This window comes from Saccopteryx bilineata, chromosome 2 (genome assembly GCF_036850765.1).
Source record: "Saccopteryx bilineata isolate mSacBil1 chromosome 2, mSacBil1_pri_phased_curated, whole genome shotgun sequence".
NCBI classification, from domain to species: domain Eukaryota; kingdom Metazoa; phylum Chordata; class Mammalia; order Chiroptera; family Emballonuridae; genus Saccopteryx; species Saccopteryx bilineata.
Window position 1 is genome coordinate 310,461,337 of NC_089491.1, and position 21,200 is coordinate 310,482,536.

A 21,200-nucleotide genomic window follows, 5' to 3' on the forward strand; every position below is an offset into this window, starting at 1 on the left:
GCAGTGGAGCCATTCTAGTGCCTGAGGCCGAGGCCATAGAGCCATTGGCAATGGAGGCGTCCTCAGTGCCCAGGCAACTTTGCTCCAGTGGAGCCTTGGCTGCAGGAGTGGAAGAGAGAGATAGAGAGGAAGGAGAGGGGGAAGGGTGGAGAAGTAGATGGGTGCTCTCCTGTGTGCCCTGGCCGGGACTTCCACACGCCGGGCCAACGCTCTACCGCTGAGCCAACTGGCCAGAACCCCATCATTATTTTTCACGCAGGTTTTCAACTCCTTGCTCTCTTTCATATCCTAGCATCCCCATGATATAAATGTTAGTATGCTTGAAGTGGTCCCAAAGGCACCTTACACTGTCCTCATTTTGGGGGGGATTCCTTTTATGTTTGTTTGTTTGGGTGTTTTCTGCTCCCTTATCTTTTAAATCACTGATTTGATTTTTGCTTCATTTACTTTGCTGTTGATTCCCCGTAACGTATTCTTCATTTCAGTTCATGTATATTCTTCATTTCTGACTGGGTTTTGTTTTTTTTCTATCTCTATTTTTATGTTTCCTATCTTTTTGTTGAAGTTCTCACTGTGTTCATCTACTCTTCCCTTAAGTTCATTCAGCATCTTTATAACCAGTGCTTTGAACTCTGCATCTAGTAGATTGCTTGTCTCCATTTTGTTTAGTTATTTTTCTGGAATTTTGTTCTGTTCTTTCATTTGAAACATGCTTCTTTGTCTCCTTATTTTGGCTGCCTCACGTGTTTGTTTCTATGTATTAAGTAGAGCTGCTACATCTCCTGGTCTTGGTGAGTGGCCTTGTGTAGTAGGTGTCATATAGGTCCCAGAGGTGCAGCCTCTCCATTCGTCTGAGGTAGGCACTCCAGGAGAACCCCACCCCTTCCGTGTAGGCTGTTGCACCCTCCTGTTGTAGTTGAGCCTTGATTGCTGTTGGCACATCAGTAGGAGGCTGAATGGTTGCTAGGACTGACCGAGACCACAGTGGATGATCTGCTGTGTGGGGGTTGACTCTGTAGGAGCCTCACTGCTGTGTTCTGTTTGTCCCTGTGTGTGTTACTCAGGGAGGTGGTTTGGTGGTGCTTCAGCGTGGTATGAAGCTATCCACTAGATGCAGTAGTTCTGGTGCCTCCTTGGAGGTGCAGGCCAAAATCATCCATTGCCTCTGCCTTCTGGGGCTATTAGGCTAAGCAACAACGTCATCTTCAGATGGTTGCTAACTTGTGCTGGGCTTGAAGGTATCTGGGAGAGGCAAAGCTGCAAATCAAGCCTGTTGCTGCTAGTTTTGTGCCTAGGACCAACCACATAGCAAGATGTATGGGGCACAGCAAGGCCAGAGGCTTTTTAAGATTTGTGAATCTTCAGCAGATTTTTGGAAAGTCTAAAGCATGAGTCAGGACAGGCAGTTTGTGTGGAAGTCACTGGAAAATGCTGGAGTGGGCCTGCAGATGGGTGCCACAGGCTCAGAGAATTATCAGGGCAGGATGAATAGTGTTACCGGGTTGAGGGAGACTCAGATATGGCAACCACCTGCTGGCTTTGTGTGGGGAGTGTTCAACAAAGGCCTCTGCCTGCAATTCTGTCTGGGAGAAAGCTGCCCTCCAGCCCTTGCTGGACAGTTCACTTCTTCGCCACATGTCCCTGGTGCCTTTTGAGCTGCTGCCCCAGCACTGAAGCTCAGAGTGAGTTAAGTCTGAGAGGTTCATGAGGACCCTTTAAGAGGAACACTTGGAACTCTAGCAGCCCTCCATCTCACTCAGCCACAATCTCTACTGATTTTTACGGCCAGAAGTGATGGGGACTTCTCTTCCTGGCACGGGATCCCTGGGCTGGTGGGCCTGGTGTGAAGCTGGGATGCATTGCTCTGCAGGGGGTTCCTTCACAGCTAGATATCCCTCCTGATTTTTAACCACCACATATGGGTATGGAGTCAGCCTGTTTTGCATCGTGGCCCCTCCTAGCAGTTTTGATGTAGCTTTTTTATATCCTTAGTTGTAGGACGTTTGTTTAGCTAAATTTTAGGCGGTTCTTAGAGATGATTGTACTATATATATACTATAGTTTAGTTGTAATTTTGATGTGGTGTGGGAGGAATGGAGGTTGCATTTATCTATCCTCCATCCTGTGCTTTCGTTCTTTTTTTTTTTAAACTTTTTTTTTTTAATGTTTATTGATTTTAGAGAGAGGAAGGGAGAGAGACAGGAACATTGATATGCTCTTGTATGTGCCTTGACTGGGGATTGAACCAGCAATCTCTATACTTTTGGACAGCACTCTAACCAATCGAGTTATCCCACCAGAGCTATGTTTTATTTTCTTAATACTGCATTTATTTTATTTTACATGTATCAAATAATAAAAATGTTTACAAGTATGTAAAATATAAAACACCCATGCTATGCTACTGCTGGAAAGAACTGTATGAGTACATATGTTCTGAGTCAGTGCAGACCTTTTTACCTCCAAAACATTTATTCCTATCTAACATACAGAGTTTTCTTTTTTCTTTTTCTTTTTCTTTTTTTGGAGGGTGGGATGCATATCTGTCTCTTTCCACGTGAAAATGAAATCCATTAGGGCAGAGGTTTCTGGTTTTTTAACATTGTGTTCACTGCTTATCCTAACAGTTTTCAGAAAGTGATTGGGCCCTGGCTGGTTGGCTCAGTGGTACAGTGTCAGCCTGGCATGTGGAAGTCATGGGTTTGATTTCCGGTCAGGGCACACAGGAAAAGTGACTATTTGCTTCTCCACCCCTCCCCACAATCTCTCTCTTTCTCTTCTCCTCCACAGTCATGGCTTGAATGGTTCAAGCAAAGTTGGCCCAGGGTGCTGTGGATGGCTCCATGGCTTCGCCTCAGGTGCTAAAATAGCTTAGTTGCTGAGCAACAGAGCAGCGGCCCACACAGGCAGAGTATGGCCTGGTAGGGGGGCTTGCCGAGTGGATCCCGGTTGGATGCCATGTGGGTGTTTGTCTCTGCCTTCCATCTCTCACTTAAAAAAAAAGTGTTTGGGACATAGTACATGCTCAATAAATGTTTGTTGAATGAATGAATGTGTATGTATATTATGAAAACTACTGTGTATATAAACACAGACATAGATTTAAAGATCTGGGGAAAAAAAGATCTGGAATTCACCACCAAAAAATTAAACTCTTGCCTGACCTATGGTGGTGCAGTGGATAAAGCATCAACCTGAACGCTGAGGTATCTATCTGGTTAAAAACCTTGGGCTTGCCTGGTCAAGGCACATATGAGCAGCTACTACTAGTTGGTGCTACCTGCTCCTTCCCCACCCCTTTCTCCCTCCTCCTCCCCCTCCCCCTCCCTCTCCTCTCCCTCTCCCTCTCCCTCTCTTTTCTTCCCCACCCCTTTCTCCTCTCCTCTCCTCCCCTCCCTTCACCTCCCTTCCCCCCTCCCCTCTCCCTCTCTTTAAAATCAATAAAAAGTCTTAAAAAAAAAACCTCTCAGCAGAGTAGAATTAAGGGTAGGGATTGGTAACATCTGAGTGAATAGAGAATATATTGCACTTTATATATTGTTCATCTTTTAGTTAAAAGGGGAAGAAACATCTCGAAAATTAAGAATGAAATTATAAAATAGAAAAAAATTAGAAAAAGTTAACATTATTGATGAACCAACCTAAACAAACTGTTTAATTTTAATTTTGAGAATTGATTTTACAAGTTACTGAATTGAAACTACAGTGGAGTCTGGAATCACCTCAGCGTAACATGTAACTAGGCTGGTCCATTCTTTTGAGTGTTTATATAGGAGGCTATTGCTGGTATGGGTCTCTGGAAGAAAAGATCAGTCTGGACGGGGAGAGGGGCTGTGAATACTTTAAGAGCTAAGATCATGTGTTGAATAGTTTTGTGTCCCGCTTAATATCTATCCATTAATTTGTTTCATTTTAAAATAAAACAAAAAGACTGGGATATGACTAGGGTTATATACTTGGTTGAATAGTGTAAAATAAGTAGTGTTCTTTGGAACTCTTGAAATACTTATTTCAGAGATAATTTATTTTTTCCATTCCAGTCTTTGTTGTGTTTCTTTGACCAAACCCAACAGGCACACTCCCTCACATTTTTGCCCACCACTAACCATCACCCTTTTAGTGATAAAAGTCTGTATAACAAAATGGTATTATCAGACATTCCCGTACTGCTTTGATACAGCTTTGACACTATTGGCTTTCTGATGTAGCTTCTAGATCAAGAGAAATATTTTATAGACATCTGCCTCCTAGTGGTGATGATGCTGTTTTTACAAGTGTGTAAATCCATATGTTTTATTTAAATCTTCGATTTTATAGTGAAAATACGGATGTCATTAAAACACCGAGTTATGCCTGACCAGGCGGTGGTGCAGTGGATAGAGTGTCGGACTGGGATGCGGAGGACCCAGGTTCGAGGCCCCAAAGTCCCCAGCTTGAGTGCAGGCTCATCTGGTTTGAGCAAAGCTCACCAGCTTAAACACAAGGTCGCTGGCTCAAGCAAGGAGTTACCTTGGTCTGCTGAAGGCCCACGGTCAAGGCATATATGAGAAAGCAATCAATGAACAACTAAGGTGTCGCAACAAAAAACTAATGATTGATGCTTCTCATCTCTCTCCGTTCCTGTCTGTCCCTATCTGACTCTCTCTCTCTGTCTCTGTAAAAAAAAAAAACAACAAATAAAAAAAAACACCGATTTATAATGTTGATTTAAATTATTGATTGTCCCTGACCAGGTGGTGGCACAGTGGGTAGAGCATTGACCTGGGCCGCTAAGGACCCAGATTTGAAACCCCGAGGTTGCCGGCTTGAGCACAGGCTCTTCCAGCTTGACCGCTGGCTCATTAGCTTGAGCCACAGGTCGCCGACTTGAGTGTGGGACCATAGACATGACGCGATGGTCACTGGCTTGAGCGAGGGATTACTGGCTCAGCTGGAGCCCCCTGGTCAAGGCACGTATGAGAAGCAATCAGTGAACAACTAAAGTGGGGCAGGTATGAGTTGTTCTTCTCATCTCTCTCCCTTCCTGTTTGTGTATCCCTTTCTGTCTGTCTCACTAAAAAAAAAAGGAAGAAAGAAAAAGAAGTTATTTATTGTGCTTAGGACAGAAGTTCATGATCACCTTTGGCTCATGTTTGTATTTCAGAAGGGAAACCGGCGGTCAGAGGCATGTGGATAGGAGCTCAGTGTTAAGAAATGGTTTGGCCATTAGCCTTTTGTTTCTTTATGAAGGAAATTAAGTTTTGTGGTATATAAGGTGTCCGTCCCGGCCCCCCCCCCCCCTTCATGCACTTGAAAGACTTCTATTCATAAAATTGGAGAAACCTATAGTTTGGAGCTGCTGAATTTGGAAGTGTTAAATATTATTTTTCTCTTTTTTTAATATATCTTCTTCCTGTTTCCTCTTTTCCCTGTTCTTAAACTGTAACATGGTTCATTTCTGTTTTTTATTAGTTCTGGCGCAATTTGGACCACACGATGATTATACAAGATTTTAGACCATTTTTAAGTAGCAATCCACTGGACCAAGATAATAGAGCCAATGAGAGAGGTCACCATACTCATACTGACTTCTGGGGACCAAGTCGACCTCCACGGCTGCCAGTGACTCGGAGATACAGATCACAAGGAAATACTCGTCCTGATAGATCACCGGCTATTGAAGGGTAAGTGCACAGTTACTGTTTGAAATTCTCTTTAGGGGTAGTCTCAATGAAAGACATTGGCTTAGCTAATCTTTATAAGGTTCTCAAGGGTAGTATGTAGACAGAATGAAAATGAAGCTAAATTGAATGTATTCAACTCTTACTAGTTAGTGAATGATAAACTAAAAGGTGATAAAACTAATGATATAGGTCTCTGATTAATGTTTTTATGAATGTCTCAGATTAATATATATTTGTTTATTAAAATTTCAGAAGAAACTGAAAGGGATATCAAATATGTTGGATAACATTAGGAGCAATGGGACTTAATATGAAATTAATAGGAATAAACGCAGAGTCTCGTGACTGCCAAATTCATGCAACAAATGCCTGTTGAGTCTTTATTCTAGGGCCGTGATGGTGAACCTTTTTATAAAAACCGCCCACTTTTGCAGTGCCGGTCAACCTGTTCCCTCCCGCCCACCAGTGGGTGTTCCAGCTTTAATGGTGGGTGGTAGCGGAGCAACCAAACGGTGCCACGATTGGCCCATCATGAAAGCTGGAATGCCCACTAGTGGGCGGGTGGGACCAGGTTGACCGGCACTGTAAAAGTGGGCGGTTTTTATAAAAAGGTTTGCCATCATGGTTATAGACCTTAAAACAGGTCTATAACCCCAAACTACGGCCTACGGGACGCATGCGGCCCCCTGAAGCCATTTATCCGCCCCCGCCGCACTTCCGGAAGGGGCACCTCTTTCATTGGTGGTCAGTGAGAAAAGCATAGTTCCCACTGAAATACTGGTCAGTTTGTTAATTTAAATTTACTTGTTCTTTATTTTAAATATTGTATTTGTTCCCGTTTTGTTTTTTTACTTTAAAATAAGATATGTGCAGTGTGCATAGGGATTTTTTCATAGTTTTTTTATCGTCCGGCCCTCCAACAGTCTGAGGGACAGTGAACTGGCCCCCTGTGTAAAAAGTTTGGGGACCCCTGCCTTAAAAGCCATGCTCAGAAGATCTTGCTGAGGGGTTTGAAGGTCCTCATCCGCTATATAAACTTTTCCCGTATATCTGGAGCTATTTGGAAGAAGACAAAACAGCGTTATTAGCTGGATCAAATAAAAGAGAGTAGAAGTTTGCAGGAGAAGCATCTCCAGAGTCTCTCAGCTGCTGAATAACCCTGTACATCAGCATTCAAAAGAGGTATTTTAAAGTAAAAAGCATGATAAAGTAGATTTGCAGGAGTTCCAGGATATGACTCCCCCCTTTTTTTTAATATTATTTACAATTAAGTTTTAAGCATTTGTTGAGCACACTTTATAATACCTTGACTTCAGAGATTGTAAGAAATACTTGTCTTTATGTTAACTTCTAACAAAATATAGTAAATGCATTTTCAAGTAATATTACTTGAAAATACTTATCAAAACATTTCTACCCCATTAATTAACAATTTAAAGAGTATATATTAAGGCTGGAAAATTTCAGTGTGACTTTCCTATAGTAAAAAATTCTTTACACTTTTATTATGCAAATCTATGCTGCTTCAAGCTTTGCAGCATTCAGCTTGGAGCAGATTGCAGCTTGGAGCAGTTTGGCCAAATTAGCAAGTCTTTAGGATCCACATTCCATTTTGTTTAAATTTAAATGAGTGTGCTTTACTTGTTCCAATTAAAATTATGTATTTGTAGGGATGAAATCATTTTATTTTTTCAATATTAGAGCTGGCATTTTCAATTTTTGCATGCAAGAACTTAATTCAGGCCTTAAAAACAGACACATTTAGACAATATTAAACAAAGACTTCACATACAATCACACAAATCAAGAGTGAAACCCAGGATTTTAGAGATTAGAATGTGGCCTGCTTGATCTTATATAGGGCTATTTTAATAGAAACGTGATAAGGATAAATACTAAACAGAAATCTCTCTTGAAAAATCTCAAGTCAGCTGTATGAAATCTCTGTTTAGCCATATCCAAACAGGTGTTCCCTTTGCCCTCATTCCAGGCATAGAACAGGAAAGAAATAAAATGATAGTTAAGAGAAAGAGAATAATGGGAAAAAGCTATAATTTTCCCAAACTCTTAAGTCTTTTTATTTACTAAGGCAAATCAGATAATAATACAACTTTAAAAAGCATCTGAGTCTTCTAAACATTCTTAGTTCTAATAGCTGCTGCGTCTGGCAGCCTAAATCCCTCCATTTCAATCCCCGTGGAAAGGCAGATTCAGCTTACATGGGAGGGGTATGTTTTTCCGCCTCTCTGGGTCTGCCCTGCCCATTGCAGCCTGGAGTCTCGGACCAGCCCCGTAGCGGCACTGCTCCACACATCTACCGCTGCAGCTAGCGCTTTTAAGAGGGGACCATGAGCAGCCCTTGCTGGTGGCCGCTTCTCTGAATTCTTTACCCCTCGGCATTGTATCTACACTTACACTTGTTTGCCCAGTGTTTCCCTTTTTTACAGCGTGGGCAGAAGTCCGGAGTTTTAGGACCTGGCTTCCCTTGAAGAGGAGGCTGAGACTGATATCCATGGGGAGTAGGGCAACTTTTAGCAAAATGTCCCACATCCCCACATTGGAAACAAGGTTCATGAGCAGCAGTACTTTCCTGACCTTCCTTTTTTCGTTTGTCTTGCCTTTTATCAAAATACCCTGGAATTCTTGCCTTAACACCTGTGGCAAAAGCAAGACCTTCCATGTTTGAAGGCCTAGTATCGGTACATACTCTGATATAAACTTCTTTTTTTACTGCTATTCCTTTAACTTCCAGAATCAGCTGTGAAACAAATTCTGTTATTGCTCATCAGGACCTTGCCTAATATTGCTGAATTCCTCCATTTCTTCTTTGCATCTTGAGCCTGATCCAAAGCTTGTTGGAGTGGGGATCTCCAAGAGTCTGAGACAAAGACCTTGGGAGCAGAGGGCGGCGGAGGCGCAAAGTTTAAAATGGCCACAGCCGTGATACTCTCATCTCCTGAGTTATTCTCAGACTCCCAAGTTCTTCTCATATTGACCTTCCTCCATTTTTACTTCATTCTGATCAAACAACTTATTCTCAAATAAAAACATTTGTACAAAAGAAAAAGGTCTCTCACTTTTGAGCCTATCTGTCCCATGGTTATTTACTCCCAAATTACTTTATTATTATACTCTCCCCCAAACTCTGCTTAAAAGCTTCACTCCCTAAAAGCTTTATACTTACTTCGTGTGCACACTTCTGGGGGGGTTCCATTACCTCTCTTTTTTCCCTTTTTCGATGGCCACACGTATGGGTGCCAATTGTTGTGGTCCAGCCACGATGAGTCTATTACAGGGTCTCAAACGGGAAAAGGTATGGAATTGAATAAATGATAGACAGAGACTTAAAGATATATTACATACAGATGGGTTCGGGAGGATGGCACGGAGAACAGTCTACTGTTCCTGAGCCATAACATGGCTGCTCCCACAAGCGCATTCGCATCCGTCTTTATTCAGGGAAAAACATGGCCATCAGCAATTCACTTGTTTCCAAGACAACTCAAAGACAACCCCCACCATACCATTCACATCTAACTTTACACCAATAAGAAACTAGCTTCCAATCTCTTCCGGAGAACATGGGTGGGACAAGCGAGAACCAGGTATAGCTCTTTATTAACTAGGCAGATGAGGTGGGGGGTTAGGCCCAGCACCTCTGTCCCCAGGATATCCAGATTGTAAAAACACCTTGTTTATATTTCAGTCCCCAACAATTCTTCCTTCTTAGAATCTGTTATCTGATGTTGCATAAGAAATTACTCTAAAACAGTGTTTCCCAACCTTTTTTGTGCCATGCCCCACCTTAACCTTTCTAAAATTTTTATGTCCCCCCTATGTAACATACATAATTTTTAACATTAAAAAATTGATTTGTTCACTTAATAAACATAAATGATAGGTTCTAGGAAGAAATCACTATGAAATTGTTAACCAAACACAGTAAGTAAAATTTCAAAACATATAATGAAAAACAGAAATTTAAATTCCAAATAATTTTAATACAGATTTTTCTATATTAATTTATTATTTTAATTTAATGTGATCCTTGCGCTTGATGCTTGCTGCACAGAGATTTTATATTAAGTTCCAATTTGGTTAGCTTTAGTCTCAAGTCTCCACGTTGTGTTATATCCAGCCGATTTCTTTTTTTACCAGTAAATCATTTGCAGCACTAAATCCACATTCAGCTAAAAATGAAGATGGAAACGGTAGCAATAGTTTTCTTGCACATTTGGTTGAATTTGGGTATTTGATTTCTGTTTCCTCACAAAGCCATGCCATCGCTCCTTTGATATTAAATAAAGCTTTAACTGACTCATCATTTTGCAATTCTGCGAGTTCTTCTTGATACTGCATATTTGATATATCAGACAAATCTACTAACATTGACTGCATCATCCATGTTGGGAAATCAATTTGTTTTAAATCAGAAAATCTTTTTTTTAAATCAGCCGATAGAATATTCAAATGATTGACAATAACAAGTAAAGCGGTATCAGTTACTTCACATTTTTGGAGCCAATGAAACTATTTAAAGTTTTTGTTGTTAATATGTTTCTGACATAACTCAATATTGGTAATGAAACCAAATATCTTTGCTTTTGCATCGACAAGAGTTTTATTTGTTCCTTGAAGTTGCTTATTTAATATATTTAGTTTTTCAAAGATATCGGCTAAATAACTCACAAATGCTTTACCATCTATTCTTAACAGATACTTCATATCAGGTTTGTCGCTTAAAAAATTACTAAGAGTATCAAACAGTTCCATAAATCTTTTCAAACAGTTTCCTTTAGATAGCCATCTTACTTCAGTATGAAGTAAAAGTCTCACATGGTCTTCATTTTGTTCTTCGCAAAATAGCTTGAAAAGACGCTCACATTTGGCACTAGCTTTAATAACATTAACACACTTTATTACTGTATGTAAAACTTCATTCAGAACAGGCGAGATGTTTTTAGTTACCAAGTTTTCCCTATGAATAACACAATGCACAGAATCATTTCTGGATTCGCATCTTTCATCAGTTTTAAGCAGCCATTTTTCTTGCCCATCATATTGGGAGCATCCATCTGCAGTACAAGATGTTATATTTTTCATTGATATATCATTGACATCTAAGTAGTTTTTTAGCTTATTATATATATCTTTGGAGGTAGTGGTGCTTTCTAATCTTTTACAGAACAACATTTCTTCAGCAAAATGTCCTTTATCAATATATCTTACATAAGTTATCAATACTGCCTCACTGTCTCTCAAAGTTGATTCATCCATTTGCAAGGAGAATTTTCTTGTTTTCAGCTTTTCATTAAGTTGTTTTTCAATATCCTCACTCATTTCGTCTATTCTTCTGCTAACAGTATTGTCACTGAGTGGCATAGCATTTACATCTTTGTCATCTTTTTCAAGAACCGTTTTAAGAAATGCTGATATTCACGGTTTTATTAAATTCTCTCCTATAGTGTGATTTTCTCCAGTTTTAGCGATGAATAAAGAAATTTGATAACTAGCCTCAAGAACACGATTATTAGTTGAAGTATGAGCAGTAAATAGAGACTTTAATGTTGTTCTTTTTTCAAAATTTTTCTTTAAAGTTTTAATGTAACTCAAATCTGAATTAATATGAGCACTATGTTTCGCCTTCAAATGCGCCTCAAGACGACCTCGTTTCATTGATTCATTGGTCAAGCATTGCTGGCATAAAAGACAAAAAGGAATCCGCTCATCGTGAACAGTGGGTATGAACCCAAATTTTAAATATTCCTCCGAATATTGATGAGTTTTTTTCTTGCTTGCACCACTCATTTTACTATGGGCTATAAGAAATAAAAATAAGATCAATTAAAAACTAATATTAAAATATGTGTTAAAATATATTCAATGTGACATAGAGTAAACGTATACTAAAAAATTCATATTTATTTAAATGTATATAACACATTTACTACACTACCACCGCAAATCAAAAGGTATCTATATTTTTTCCACTTGACAAAATTTTCTGAAAAGTTATGCTTCTAAAATTAAAATTGTCGTGCATGCACTATTATAGCCCCAATAATATTTATAAAATATTAGTGCTTTCTAGCCCCGATGCAAGAAGTACTTAATAAAGAGTTTAATATTGATAAAAAAAATCAAATACTTACCAATTATATCTATACAATATATATATGTATATTTATTAAATCAACAAGCTTTTACAACAGTTTTGACTGACACTTATTTCAAATTAACACCAACTGAATGATGTGAAACACTACAGAAGTTGCGATGGGCCAATTAGGTGAGAATAACTGCGTTGTTTAGCGAGTTTTTAAAACGTCCAGGGTTCCCCGCGGCAGACGGCACGCTTCGCGGTGAACCCAGGATGAAGTTTACTTGACGACGCCAATCACCCAGTTGATATTTTGGTCTCGTCAAACGAAATTATACTTAATAATTATTTACCGCAATTATTTAAGAATTGCATTTTTTGTTAAATTTGGCACCGATATCTATCATTGCATTTAAATGGCCCGGGGCGAAAGAGTTAAAGTCCTGTCGAGTCCATTTTCAAATTGCCCCCCATAACTATCGAATTGCCCCCCTGTGGGGCGTGGGCCCCATGTTGGGAAACACCACTCTAAAACTTGGTGATCTATGACAGTAATTAATGTACTATCTCCCACAGTATCTTTGGATAGGTTATGGGGAGATGGCTTTCTGTATTATGTCATAGGATCACAGCTAGAAGGACTAAAAGCCTGATAGCTGGAAGCATCTGCACTTACTTGCTTGCATGTGTTGCATGTTAATGCTAGCTGGTGACTGTGGTTCTAGTTTATGCTCTCAGCTGGAAAACCAACACATGATCTTCCTTAGTTTTGAGACTCAAGCCTTGTTTTTTGTGTTTGTTTTTTTTTAAGATGTTTGTTTATTTGGATTAGTGTGATTGTTTCTTCATTCTGACCAAATATCTGGGCAAGAATGCTGAATATATGATGTATCTATCTATTGTATCACAGCTAAGGGGCACAAGATGTCAGCTTGATTAATCATGGGTTTGTTAAGGCAGTATTTGCCAAGTTGTCCTTATAAATGTATCCTTTGTCCTTTGTGATTAATAAATAATCTGAGTCATATTGTAGATTGAGTGACTATCTTGTGTCTTAACAGTTTTTTATCTAATGATACTAGTATCCATTAATGATTCTTACCTGAATTAATACTATAATGGCTGTAAAATAAGTTTTCCTTTTCTATGATTCTTCCTATAGGTAATAATCTTCTGTAAAAAAAAAAGATTTTGTCTTCTCCCTCACCTACCTTATTTGTCTGTGTGTTGACTTTTTAGTTTGGACTCATGGACTTAATTTTAATTATTATTCATTTTGATGCTCATATAATCTCAATTTGGTCAGATTATTTGTATCTATGCATTTTAGGTAGCAGCTCTTGTTCGTAGTCCTTAAATTAGTAAGAGAGTTGGGCATCAGAATTAAGTAATCGACTTGTGTGTCTCTGATTATTAGCTGATAATTTCTGTCCTGTTGTACTAATAAAGTGTCTGCTGAGTTTCCTATAATGGAAATAAAATGCTTTCAAGAAGATTTTCTTTTTCAGTTGTCAAATAATGAAAAGAGTTACTACAATTTGTTCTTTCTACTGTGTGAATGCTTAAAAACACAAAATGAATGTCCTTAGGCAGCATTACAGCCTGTCTGCAATCGAAGAGAGCAGAAGGTAAACTTTATCAAATGTCTCGAATTTTTCAGGCACTAGGCTGTCTACATTGTTTTCACATAGCCCTTGAGCTGGGCCACATAACAGTTCAAGTAGGCAGGGTTCAAATTTTAAAATCCTGCTTCTAAATTTCTTGTCAGACTAATAAAATATCAATATGAACATATTGGTTTCAATCAGTACTCCTTGGTTGCTTTGCCTTTTTATTCCATAGGAAATTGTATGACTAGTCCAGTCATTTTTAATCTTTTTATATATGGGGGCCGGTGAAAATAGAAGAATAATTTTGGAAACTGCTAAGGCAGAAGTCATCCTGAGCATAAATGAATTTGACTGAGATTGTTGGGCCTAGAATTTTCATACAACATCAGGGAAGTTAACTTTAATTCTTTCATGGACTGGCACAGAATTTCTGGCAAACCAGTCAGTGGACCAGTGGTTGAAAAACCCTAGTCTGGTCTATTACTACATTTTCCTTTTGACTAATGGCCAACCAGCCAGGGCCAATAAATTAAATTTTTTTAAAAAATTAACAGTATTGCCTTTCTGAAAGACTGGTGCTCTTATATGCTCATCAATAGTATTTGAAAGTACATCCTACAAATTAGATGTTATCAACCTTTATTTTTTCTAATCTGATAGACAAAAATAATACTTTTGTTTTAATTTATGTCTTTTTGATTTTTCACTTATACTTATTTTAATATAATTATTAGGTATCTACAGAGTGAAAGAGCCATGGCCATAAAAAGGGACACAGATCCCACCACACTATTTGTTTCTTGACCTGTGGCTTGGAGAAGGTGTATTACTCTCCCGTTCCACTGTTACTGCCAATATAAGTAATGTGTGTAAAATCCTTATTAATAAGCAAGTTAGGATGGTCATGTCTGCTTAAAAGTATTTTTTTTTGCCCTGGCTGGTAGCACAGTGGAAACTCCTCATCCTGGAGCACGTGGAGCTTGCCAGTTTGATCCTCGGGTCACCTGCTGGATCCTGAGGGCTCTGATTCTAGTCCCAGTCAGGGCACATATGAGAAGCAATGAGTGGGTGCACAACTAAGTGGAACGAGTTGATGCTTCTCTTTTCCTCCCTCCTTCTCTCTCACCATCTCTCGCCCCCTGCCCCTGCCCCCCTTAAACTGGGCATGGTAATGAATGTTAACTAGTGTTATTGTGATAATTTGCAATATACAAACATCAAATCATGTTGTACACCTGAAACTAATGTCAGTTATGCTGCAATAAAATTAGAACTCACTAAGCCCTGGCCAGGTATTTCAGTTGGTTAAAGTGTTCCAATACACCAAGGTTGCCCATTTGATCCTCTGTCAGGGCACATACAAGAATCAACCAATGAATGTATAGATAAGTAGAACAACAAATTGATGGTTGGCCTGATAAGTAAAGTGGGAACGAGGCAATTAAAAGCACAGGGGGCCCTGGCCAGTTGGCTCAGCAGTAGAGTGTTGGCCCAGCATGTGGAAGTCCCAGGTTCGATTCCCGGCCAGGGCACACAGGAGAAGCACCCATCTGCTTCTTCTCCCCTCCCCCTCTCCTTCCTCTCTGTCTCTCTCTTCTCCTCCTGCAGCCAAGGCTCCATTGGAGCAAAGTTGGCCCAGGCGCTGAGGATGACTCCGTGGCCTCTGCCTCAGGCGCTAGAACTGCTCTGTTTGCAGTGGAGCAACACCCCAGAGGGGCCCGAGCATCACCCCCTGGTGGGCATGTCAGGTGGATCCCAGTTGGGATCCCGGTTGGGCATGTGGGAGTCTGTCTGTCTGCCTCTCCGCCACTTCTCACTTCGGAAAAATCCCCCACAAAAAAGTACAGGGGGTCCATGGGGTATGACAGTCTCAACATATGACATTTTGAGTTTATGATGCTCACTCCCCATAAAAACTAAAAAAAAAAAAATTGAGATGTGTTTCGGCTTATGCTTATGAACTATGTGGGCAAACTAGTTTGGTAGCACATGGCAGAAGAATATGCAGTACACTGTACAGTATATTTATATCTTTTCCATTTTCTGTGGCTTAGTTGTGTTTTTATTATGATTTTACAACTGTGTTAGGATAGGTAAGTGACTTAGGCTAGGGTATGTTTCTACTTACACCAAAATTTGGGTTACATCACTGTTGTAGGAATGGAACTGTGTCCACTCAAGGACCCCCTGTGCATATCATGTGAATTATATCTCAATAAAGTTTGTGGGGGCAGTGCTTATCATTCAGAAAACAAACCTAGGGGCAGAATTTGTGCACTGATTTTTTTTTTTCCCTGAGACAATACACCATTGTCTCTTGAGTAACAGTGACCAACTCATTAGTATAAAGTACTGGTTAGATGTGATATCTTAAAGTATTCAAACAAGTTTTAAGTGTGAGTGTGTTTTTTATGAGTATTTGCATCATGTTGATATGTGTTTGTAAAGTGCATTCCGAAAAAAATTTCTTAAAGTGCCCGTTAAGTAGTATCTTATACAGAAACCCAAGTATAACACACATAAAAATGGAACTACCGTTATTACAGAGAGATGGGCCCGGAATCCCGTTGGCTTAGCATCTTTTTCAGTTTCCTCATATTGCTGCCATGGATTGAAAATAACACCGTACAGTCAGATTCCTTTCCAGCCTAATTCACAAAAATCTGTTACTCTACTAGGTAGCAGACTGAGTCTGGTGTTATCCATTATATAATAATAAAAAGCCATAGTGGCTTGAGGAAGGAGTCGGTATGATTGGTCAGCCACAGGTATTTGTAGAGTACTTTCATTAGTCTGTTGTCTTACCTCGTTTTTTGTTTTCCAACAGAATAATACAGCAGATCTTTGCAGGGTTCCTTGCAAATTCTGCAGTTCCCGGTGGATCCCCACACCCTTTTACCTGGCAAGTAACTATCTACCTTTTGTTTTATTCTTCTGGAGTAGCATCATTTTAGCAACTAGAGTCTGTGCCATGGTAAGAAAGAGAAAAAGCTACATCGGTGAGTACACAAATGTGATTGGCAGGCCATTATTTGCTGAGCCCAAACTTAATTATAACTTATTTTTTCCTGGCTGGGTAGCTCAGTTGGTTAGAGCATCATCCTGATACACTAAGGTTGTGGGTTCGATCCCTGGTCAGGACACATACAAGAATCAACCAATGAATACATTAATAAGTGGAACAACAGGTTAATGTTTCTTGCTGTTCTCCCTTTCTCTCTCTAAAATAAGTTTTTTTTAAAGAATGAGGACTAGCCTGACCAGGAGGTGGCGCAGTAGATTGAGTGTCAGACTGGGATGCAGAACACCCAGGTTCGAAACCCCGAGGTCACTGGCTTGATCATGGGCTCATCTGGCTTGATCACAGACTCACCAGCTTGAGCACGGAGTTGCTGGCTCGAGCAAGGGGTCACTTGTTCTGCTGTAGGACCCCCCCCCCTTGTCAAGGCACATATGAGAACGTAATCAGTGAACAACTAAGGTGCTGAAACAAAGAATTGATGCTTCTCATCTCTCTCCCTTCCTGTCTCTCTGTCCCTATCTGTCCCTTTCTTTGACTCTCTCTCTGTCAAAAAATTAAAAAAAAAACAAAAAAACTAATTTTTTATTGTTCAGGCTCACGAGGGTCTTCCTGGTCTCCAGGATGTCTGGGCACTGGATGTGTCTGATTCCAGGCTGCATAAAGTAGTCTCTGCCAGGCTTGGTATCTGATTTGTGGGTTTCTCTTTATTATATGAGAAGATTTTATTCCTTAAGATTTTCTGAAATTGAAAACATAATGTTTCACTTCCTTTTTTCAAAGGAAGAAGGTTCATCAAGAAACAAAAGGCTATAATTCAGTATCAGAATAACTAACTCACACTTACTTATGGTTGGGGTTAAAGATAGAATTTCCTTTTGTCTGGACAATTACTTTTCCTTTTTGACTGCCCCAGAAGGCTTTCTTTGCTCAGAGGCACCTCAGTTCATTCACACAGTTACCCTGTTTTCCAACCTCTGTTTTCTATAAATATGTTCTCTAAGTCAACAAGGGCAGTCAGTGCACAGCAGCTCCAAAAAGAGATGCTGCTGAATCTCTTTGTAATTGTCTTAAGTTGTGATTCAGAGAGACTGCTATGGCTAGTTCTGTATGTGGAAGCTCCACTTTCCAGCATCACAGGCAACCGTTTTGAATGAGCGAGGTCTGCTGTATATAGACTTTCCCCATTCTTGAAGGGAAAGCCGCTCCATCTATATTTAATTTAAGTGGTCACAGAGAAGACAATAATGAGTTTTAGTCTAGAATATAAAACAGGGTGCTAGCTTTGACCTCAGTGTTAGTACATTTGTAAAGACAGTTTTTCTTAACCAACAGATACTAAGTCACTCCTTTTGCTCTTGTATGTCATGTGGTATTTTAGGTAGCTTCACATTTTATATTCCATTCAGTTTAGGAAAAATTCCTAGAGAATGGGAAACTATCTGGATAATCTGTTTGACCCTCAAAATATCGAGAGATTCTTTGCCATTTGATTTTAGAGAGCTAGTGACTTTGCAGGTCTGAAAGAGACTACAGGATCTCTCTGCCAGTTTTTTCTATGGTATAAGACCAAGCCTGGTCACTGCATCTAATGCTGTCTGTCTCATCTCATGTACAGGAGCGGGATGCTGCACTCCAACCCTGGGGACTATGCCTGGGGTCAAACAGGGCTTGATGCCATTGTAACCCAGGTGAGAAGTTACCTTTTCAAGGTCTCTGTTCAGTGTGTCTCATCGTTCCACAGGCTTCCTGCTTTCCTTCTACTTTCTGAAAGTCTGTCATTCTGCTTTCCTTAATATTTTGAGTTTGTGGGTTTGCATTTTACTAGAGTGATAAATGGTTTATTGGTTTAGCTCAGCCTCCACGTATCTTCAAGGTCTTAGGGCCTTTTTAGAAGATAGCTTTACCTCTATAGGAAGCGGATACTTTTCTTGTAACAGTATTTTGTGTTTTCGGCCTCGTGTTTAATCCTATTAACAAGTTACTTCACAAAAAATGGAGGGTCTCCTCATGTGCTGAAGCAGGGGTTTCTGCTAGATGAGGCCAAGTAGGGACGGAAGCAGAGAAAAAGGTATTTCCTATGCTAGGTATAATTGTTTTCCCTTGTTAATGTTAATTGGTTTTTTATTTCACTTGTGGATTGCTGAGAATAGAAAGCATGTTTATATCCAAGTCTTATAGGCAGTAATTTAGCTATTTCTTGGCTTTGTGCTACTTTCCTTACTCCCACCCTTTTATTCTTTCCAGCAAAATGAAGTTTTTAAATCAGTTAAGTATTACTTTATGTTAAGTTTTAGTTTTGTTCCGACATCCCAACCCTTTTTCTGCCTCTAAAGTTGCTTTGTGCCCAAAAGTGGGTCTTGCAATGATGGGTCTCTGTAGACTTACACAAATATCACTCTGAAGTTGAAGAGCAATTATGAGTGTTCTAGCAGCAGGGAAGAGAAACCTGTGCCTCTCAGAGCCTCACAGAAGTAAGAGCAGCTAACATTTCTAATATCTGCACTGTTTGTTCTCAGCTAGAGTAGTTTATTACCCAGGGATGGTTAGATGTCTACCACTTCTTCTTTTTCTTCTCTTTTTTTTTTTTTTTTTGTAGCTTTTAGGTCAACTGGAAAACACAGGGCCTCCCCCAGCGGACAAGGAAAAGATCACATCTCTTCCAACAGTGACAGTAACTCAAGAACAAGTTGGTAGGTCCAATTCTGACATATTCTGATCTCTGTTCAAAATTCCAGTGCCATCCTATACTGAGGATCTTCAAGTAAAGCTATAGCACTCCTAAAATTCTTACCAGGGTGCCAGCTAAGGAAGGTACCTACCTTCTTCATTAAGGTTAGTCAGCAGGTATTTCCTGAGCAATTAGCATGCCACTTTTATTAGGTGACTTTCAGGAAATAAAGGTACAAAAATACATGACGATTTCTTGAAGAATTGACTAGGAGAAGCAAAACTCCAATTAGATACCAGTATAAAAAATATTGTTGAACACATACTACTTAATAGTCTGCAGAAATAGGAAAAGATATAAATGAAAGGTTGGGAATTTGTTTCTTCTTCTTCCTTTTTTTTTTTTTAGTGAGAGAGAGGCGGGGACAGACAGGAAGTGAGAGATGAGAAGCATCAGCTGATAGTTGCGGCACCTTAGTTGTTCCTTGATTGCTTTCTCATAGGTGCCCTGACTGGGAGGCTCCAGCCGAGCTGGTGACCCCTTGCTCAAGCCAATGATTTTGGGCTTAAACCAGCGACCCTGGGGGTCATGTCTGTGATGCCACTCTCAAGCCAGCAACCCTCTGCTCAAGCTGGTGAACCCATCCATGCTTAAGCCAGATGAGGCCACACTCAAGCTGGTAACCTTGGGGTTCATCCCAGGTTCAACATTTGATCTACTGTGCCACTGCCAGGTCAGGCAGGAATTTGTTTCATGTCTTCTCTATAGTTAGGTACATTAGAAATAGATATTTAAGCCTGGTCTGTGGTGGCACAGTGGATAAACTGTCAACCTGGAATGCTAAGGTTGCCGGTTCAAAACACTGGGCTTGCCCGGTCAAGGCACATATGATAAGCAAGTAATGAACAACTAAAGTGAAGCAACTATAAGTTGATATTTCTCGCTCCTCCCACCCTTTGTAAAATCAATGAAAATAAAATCTCAAGAAAAAATTAAAATGATATTTAAAAGCACTGGAGGAATTTAATGATAAAAGTACATTATTTTTGGATTTGGAGTTTCTCCACACATTTAGAGTTAGAGATTTTATTTATTTATTTATTTATATTTTCTCGTGACAGAGAGGGACAGACAGGAAGGGAGAGAAATGAGAAGTTTAATTCTTTGTTGTGGCACCTTAGTTCATTGCTTTCTTTCTCATATGTGCCTTGACCGGGGGCTACGGCAGAGCGAGTGACCCCTTGCTCAAGCCAGCGACCTTGGGCTCAAGCTGGTGAGCCTTGCTCACGGGCTCAAGCTAGTGATTGGGGTTTCGAACCTGGGTCCTCCACATTCCAGTCTGACGCTCTATCCACTGCGCCACTGCCTGGTTAGGCAGAGTTAGAGATTTTAAAGACAGGATGGCTCATCTTATACAGTGGTTCTATTTAAGGAAAAGTATGAACCAGTATAAAAATGTCAGTATGGACATGGTGTGTCTGAATCAGGTATAAGGAGATGGACTTCATTAGACCTGAAGTAGAATCTGGTTTGGGTAATAATAGGAGGTATAACTGGATAGGAAGGGTGGGGCCTTGTTATAGAGGACATTGGAACTGTGGCAGAGGAGTTGGGGCTGAGTATTTTGAGAGTAGGTAAAATTTGTAGGACCCCAAATGGAGGAATAAGGAAATTTAAGTGGTATTTAGAGTAGATTACAGTACTTTGGAGGTAGTGTCTAAAGTAGATTGAAAGGGGGAGAAAGCAGAAACAATTTTAAGGGGCTTTGCAGCATCTAGATAGGGTTCCGGTGATGGTGACAATGCTACCAGAAAGGAAAGATGCAGAAGACAAAGGGCTTTCGTCACTGATTGCATAATGGGATGAAGGAGGGCAAAGGTCAATTCTAAGATAATATAACTTTGTAACTACAGCAGTGGTGCTGCCATTATCAGGAGGAGGTGATGTAGTAATGTAGTAATTTTGAAGTTGTTGAGTTTTGAGGCACCAGCTGATAATCTTAAGTGAAGATGAGCTGGAGAGTGCTATGAAGCTGGTATGAGGGGAAATGAGTAGGAACCAAAATGAAGGACATATTTGTGAAGTTGAAGGCCTGGTGTTGGGAGCGCTACCTGGGAGCCTGTTATAGTAGACTAGA

At 40.0% G+C, this 21,200-nt stretch overlaps 1 protein-coding gene across 4 annotated transcripts in view; it reads left to right on the top strand.

Moving 5' to 3' along the window:
- The window catches only part of RNF115 (ring finger protein 115), a 109,654-nt gene that overhangs the window by 53,555 nt on the left and 34,899 nt on the right, over window positions 1-21,200 (top strand). For all 4 annotated transcript variants that reach the window (XM_066261717.1, XM_066261720.1, XM_066261719.1 and 1 more), the window contains exons 4-7: window positions 5,452-5,663; window positions 16,201-16,275; window positions 18,011-18,083; window positions 18,992-19,085. In XM_066261717.1, the coding sequence (XP_066117814.1) occupies window positions 5,452-5,663; window positions 16,201-16,275; window positions 18,011-18,083; window positions 18,992-19,085 (454 nt within the window). The remainder of the gene's footprint in view (window positions 1-5,451; window positions 5,664-16,200; window positions 16,276-18,010; window positions 18,084-18,991; window positions 19,086-21,200) is intronic.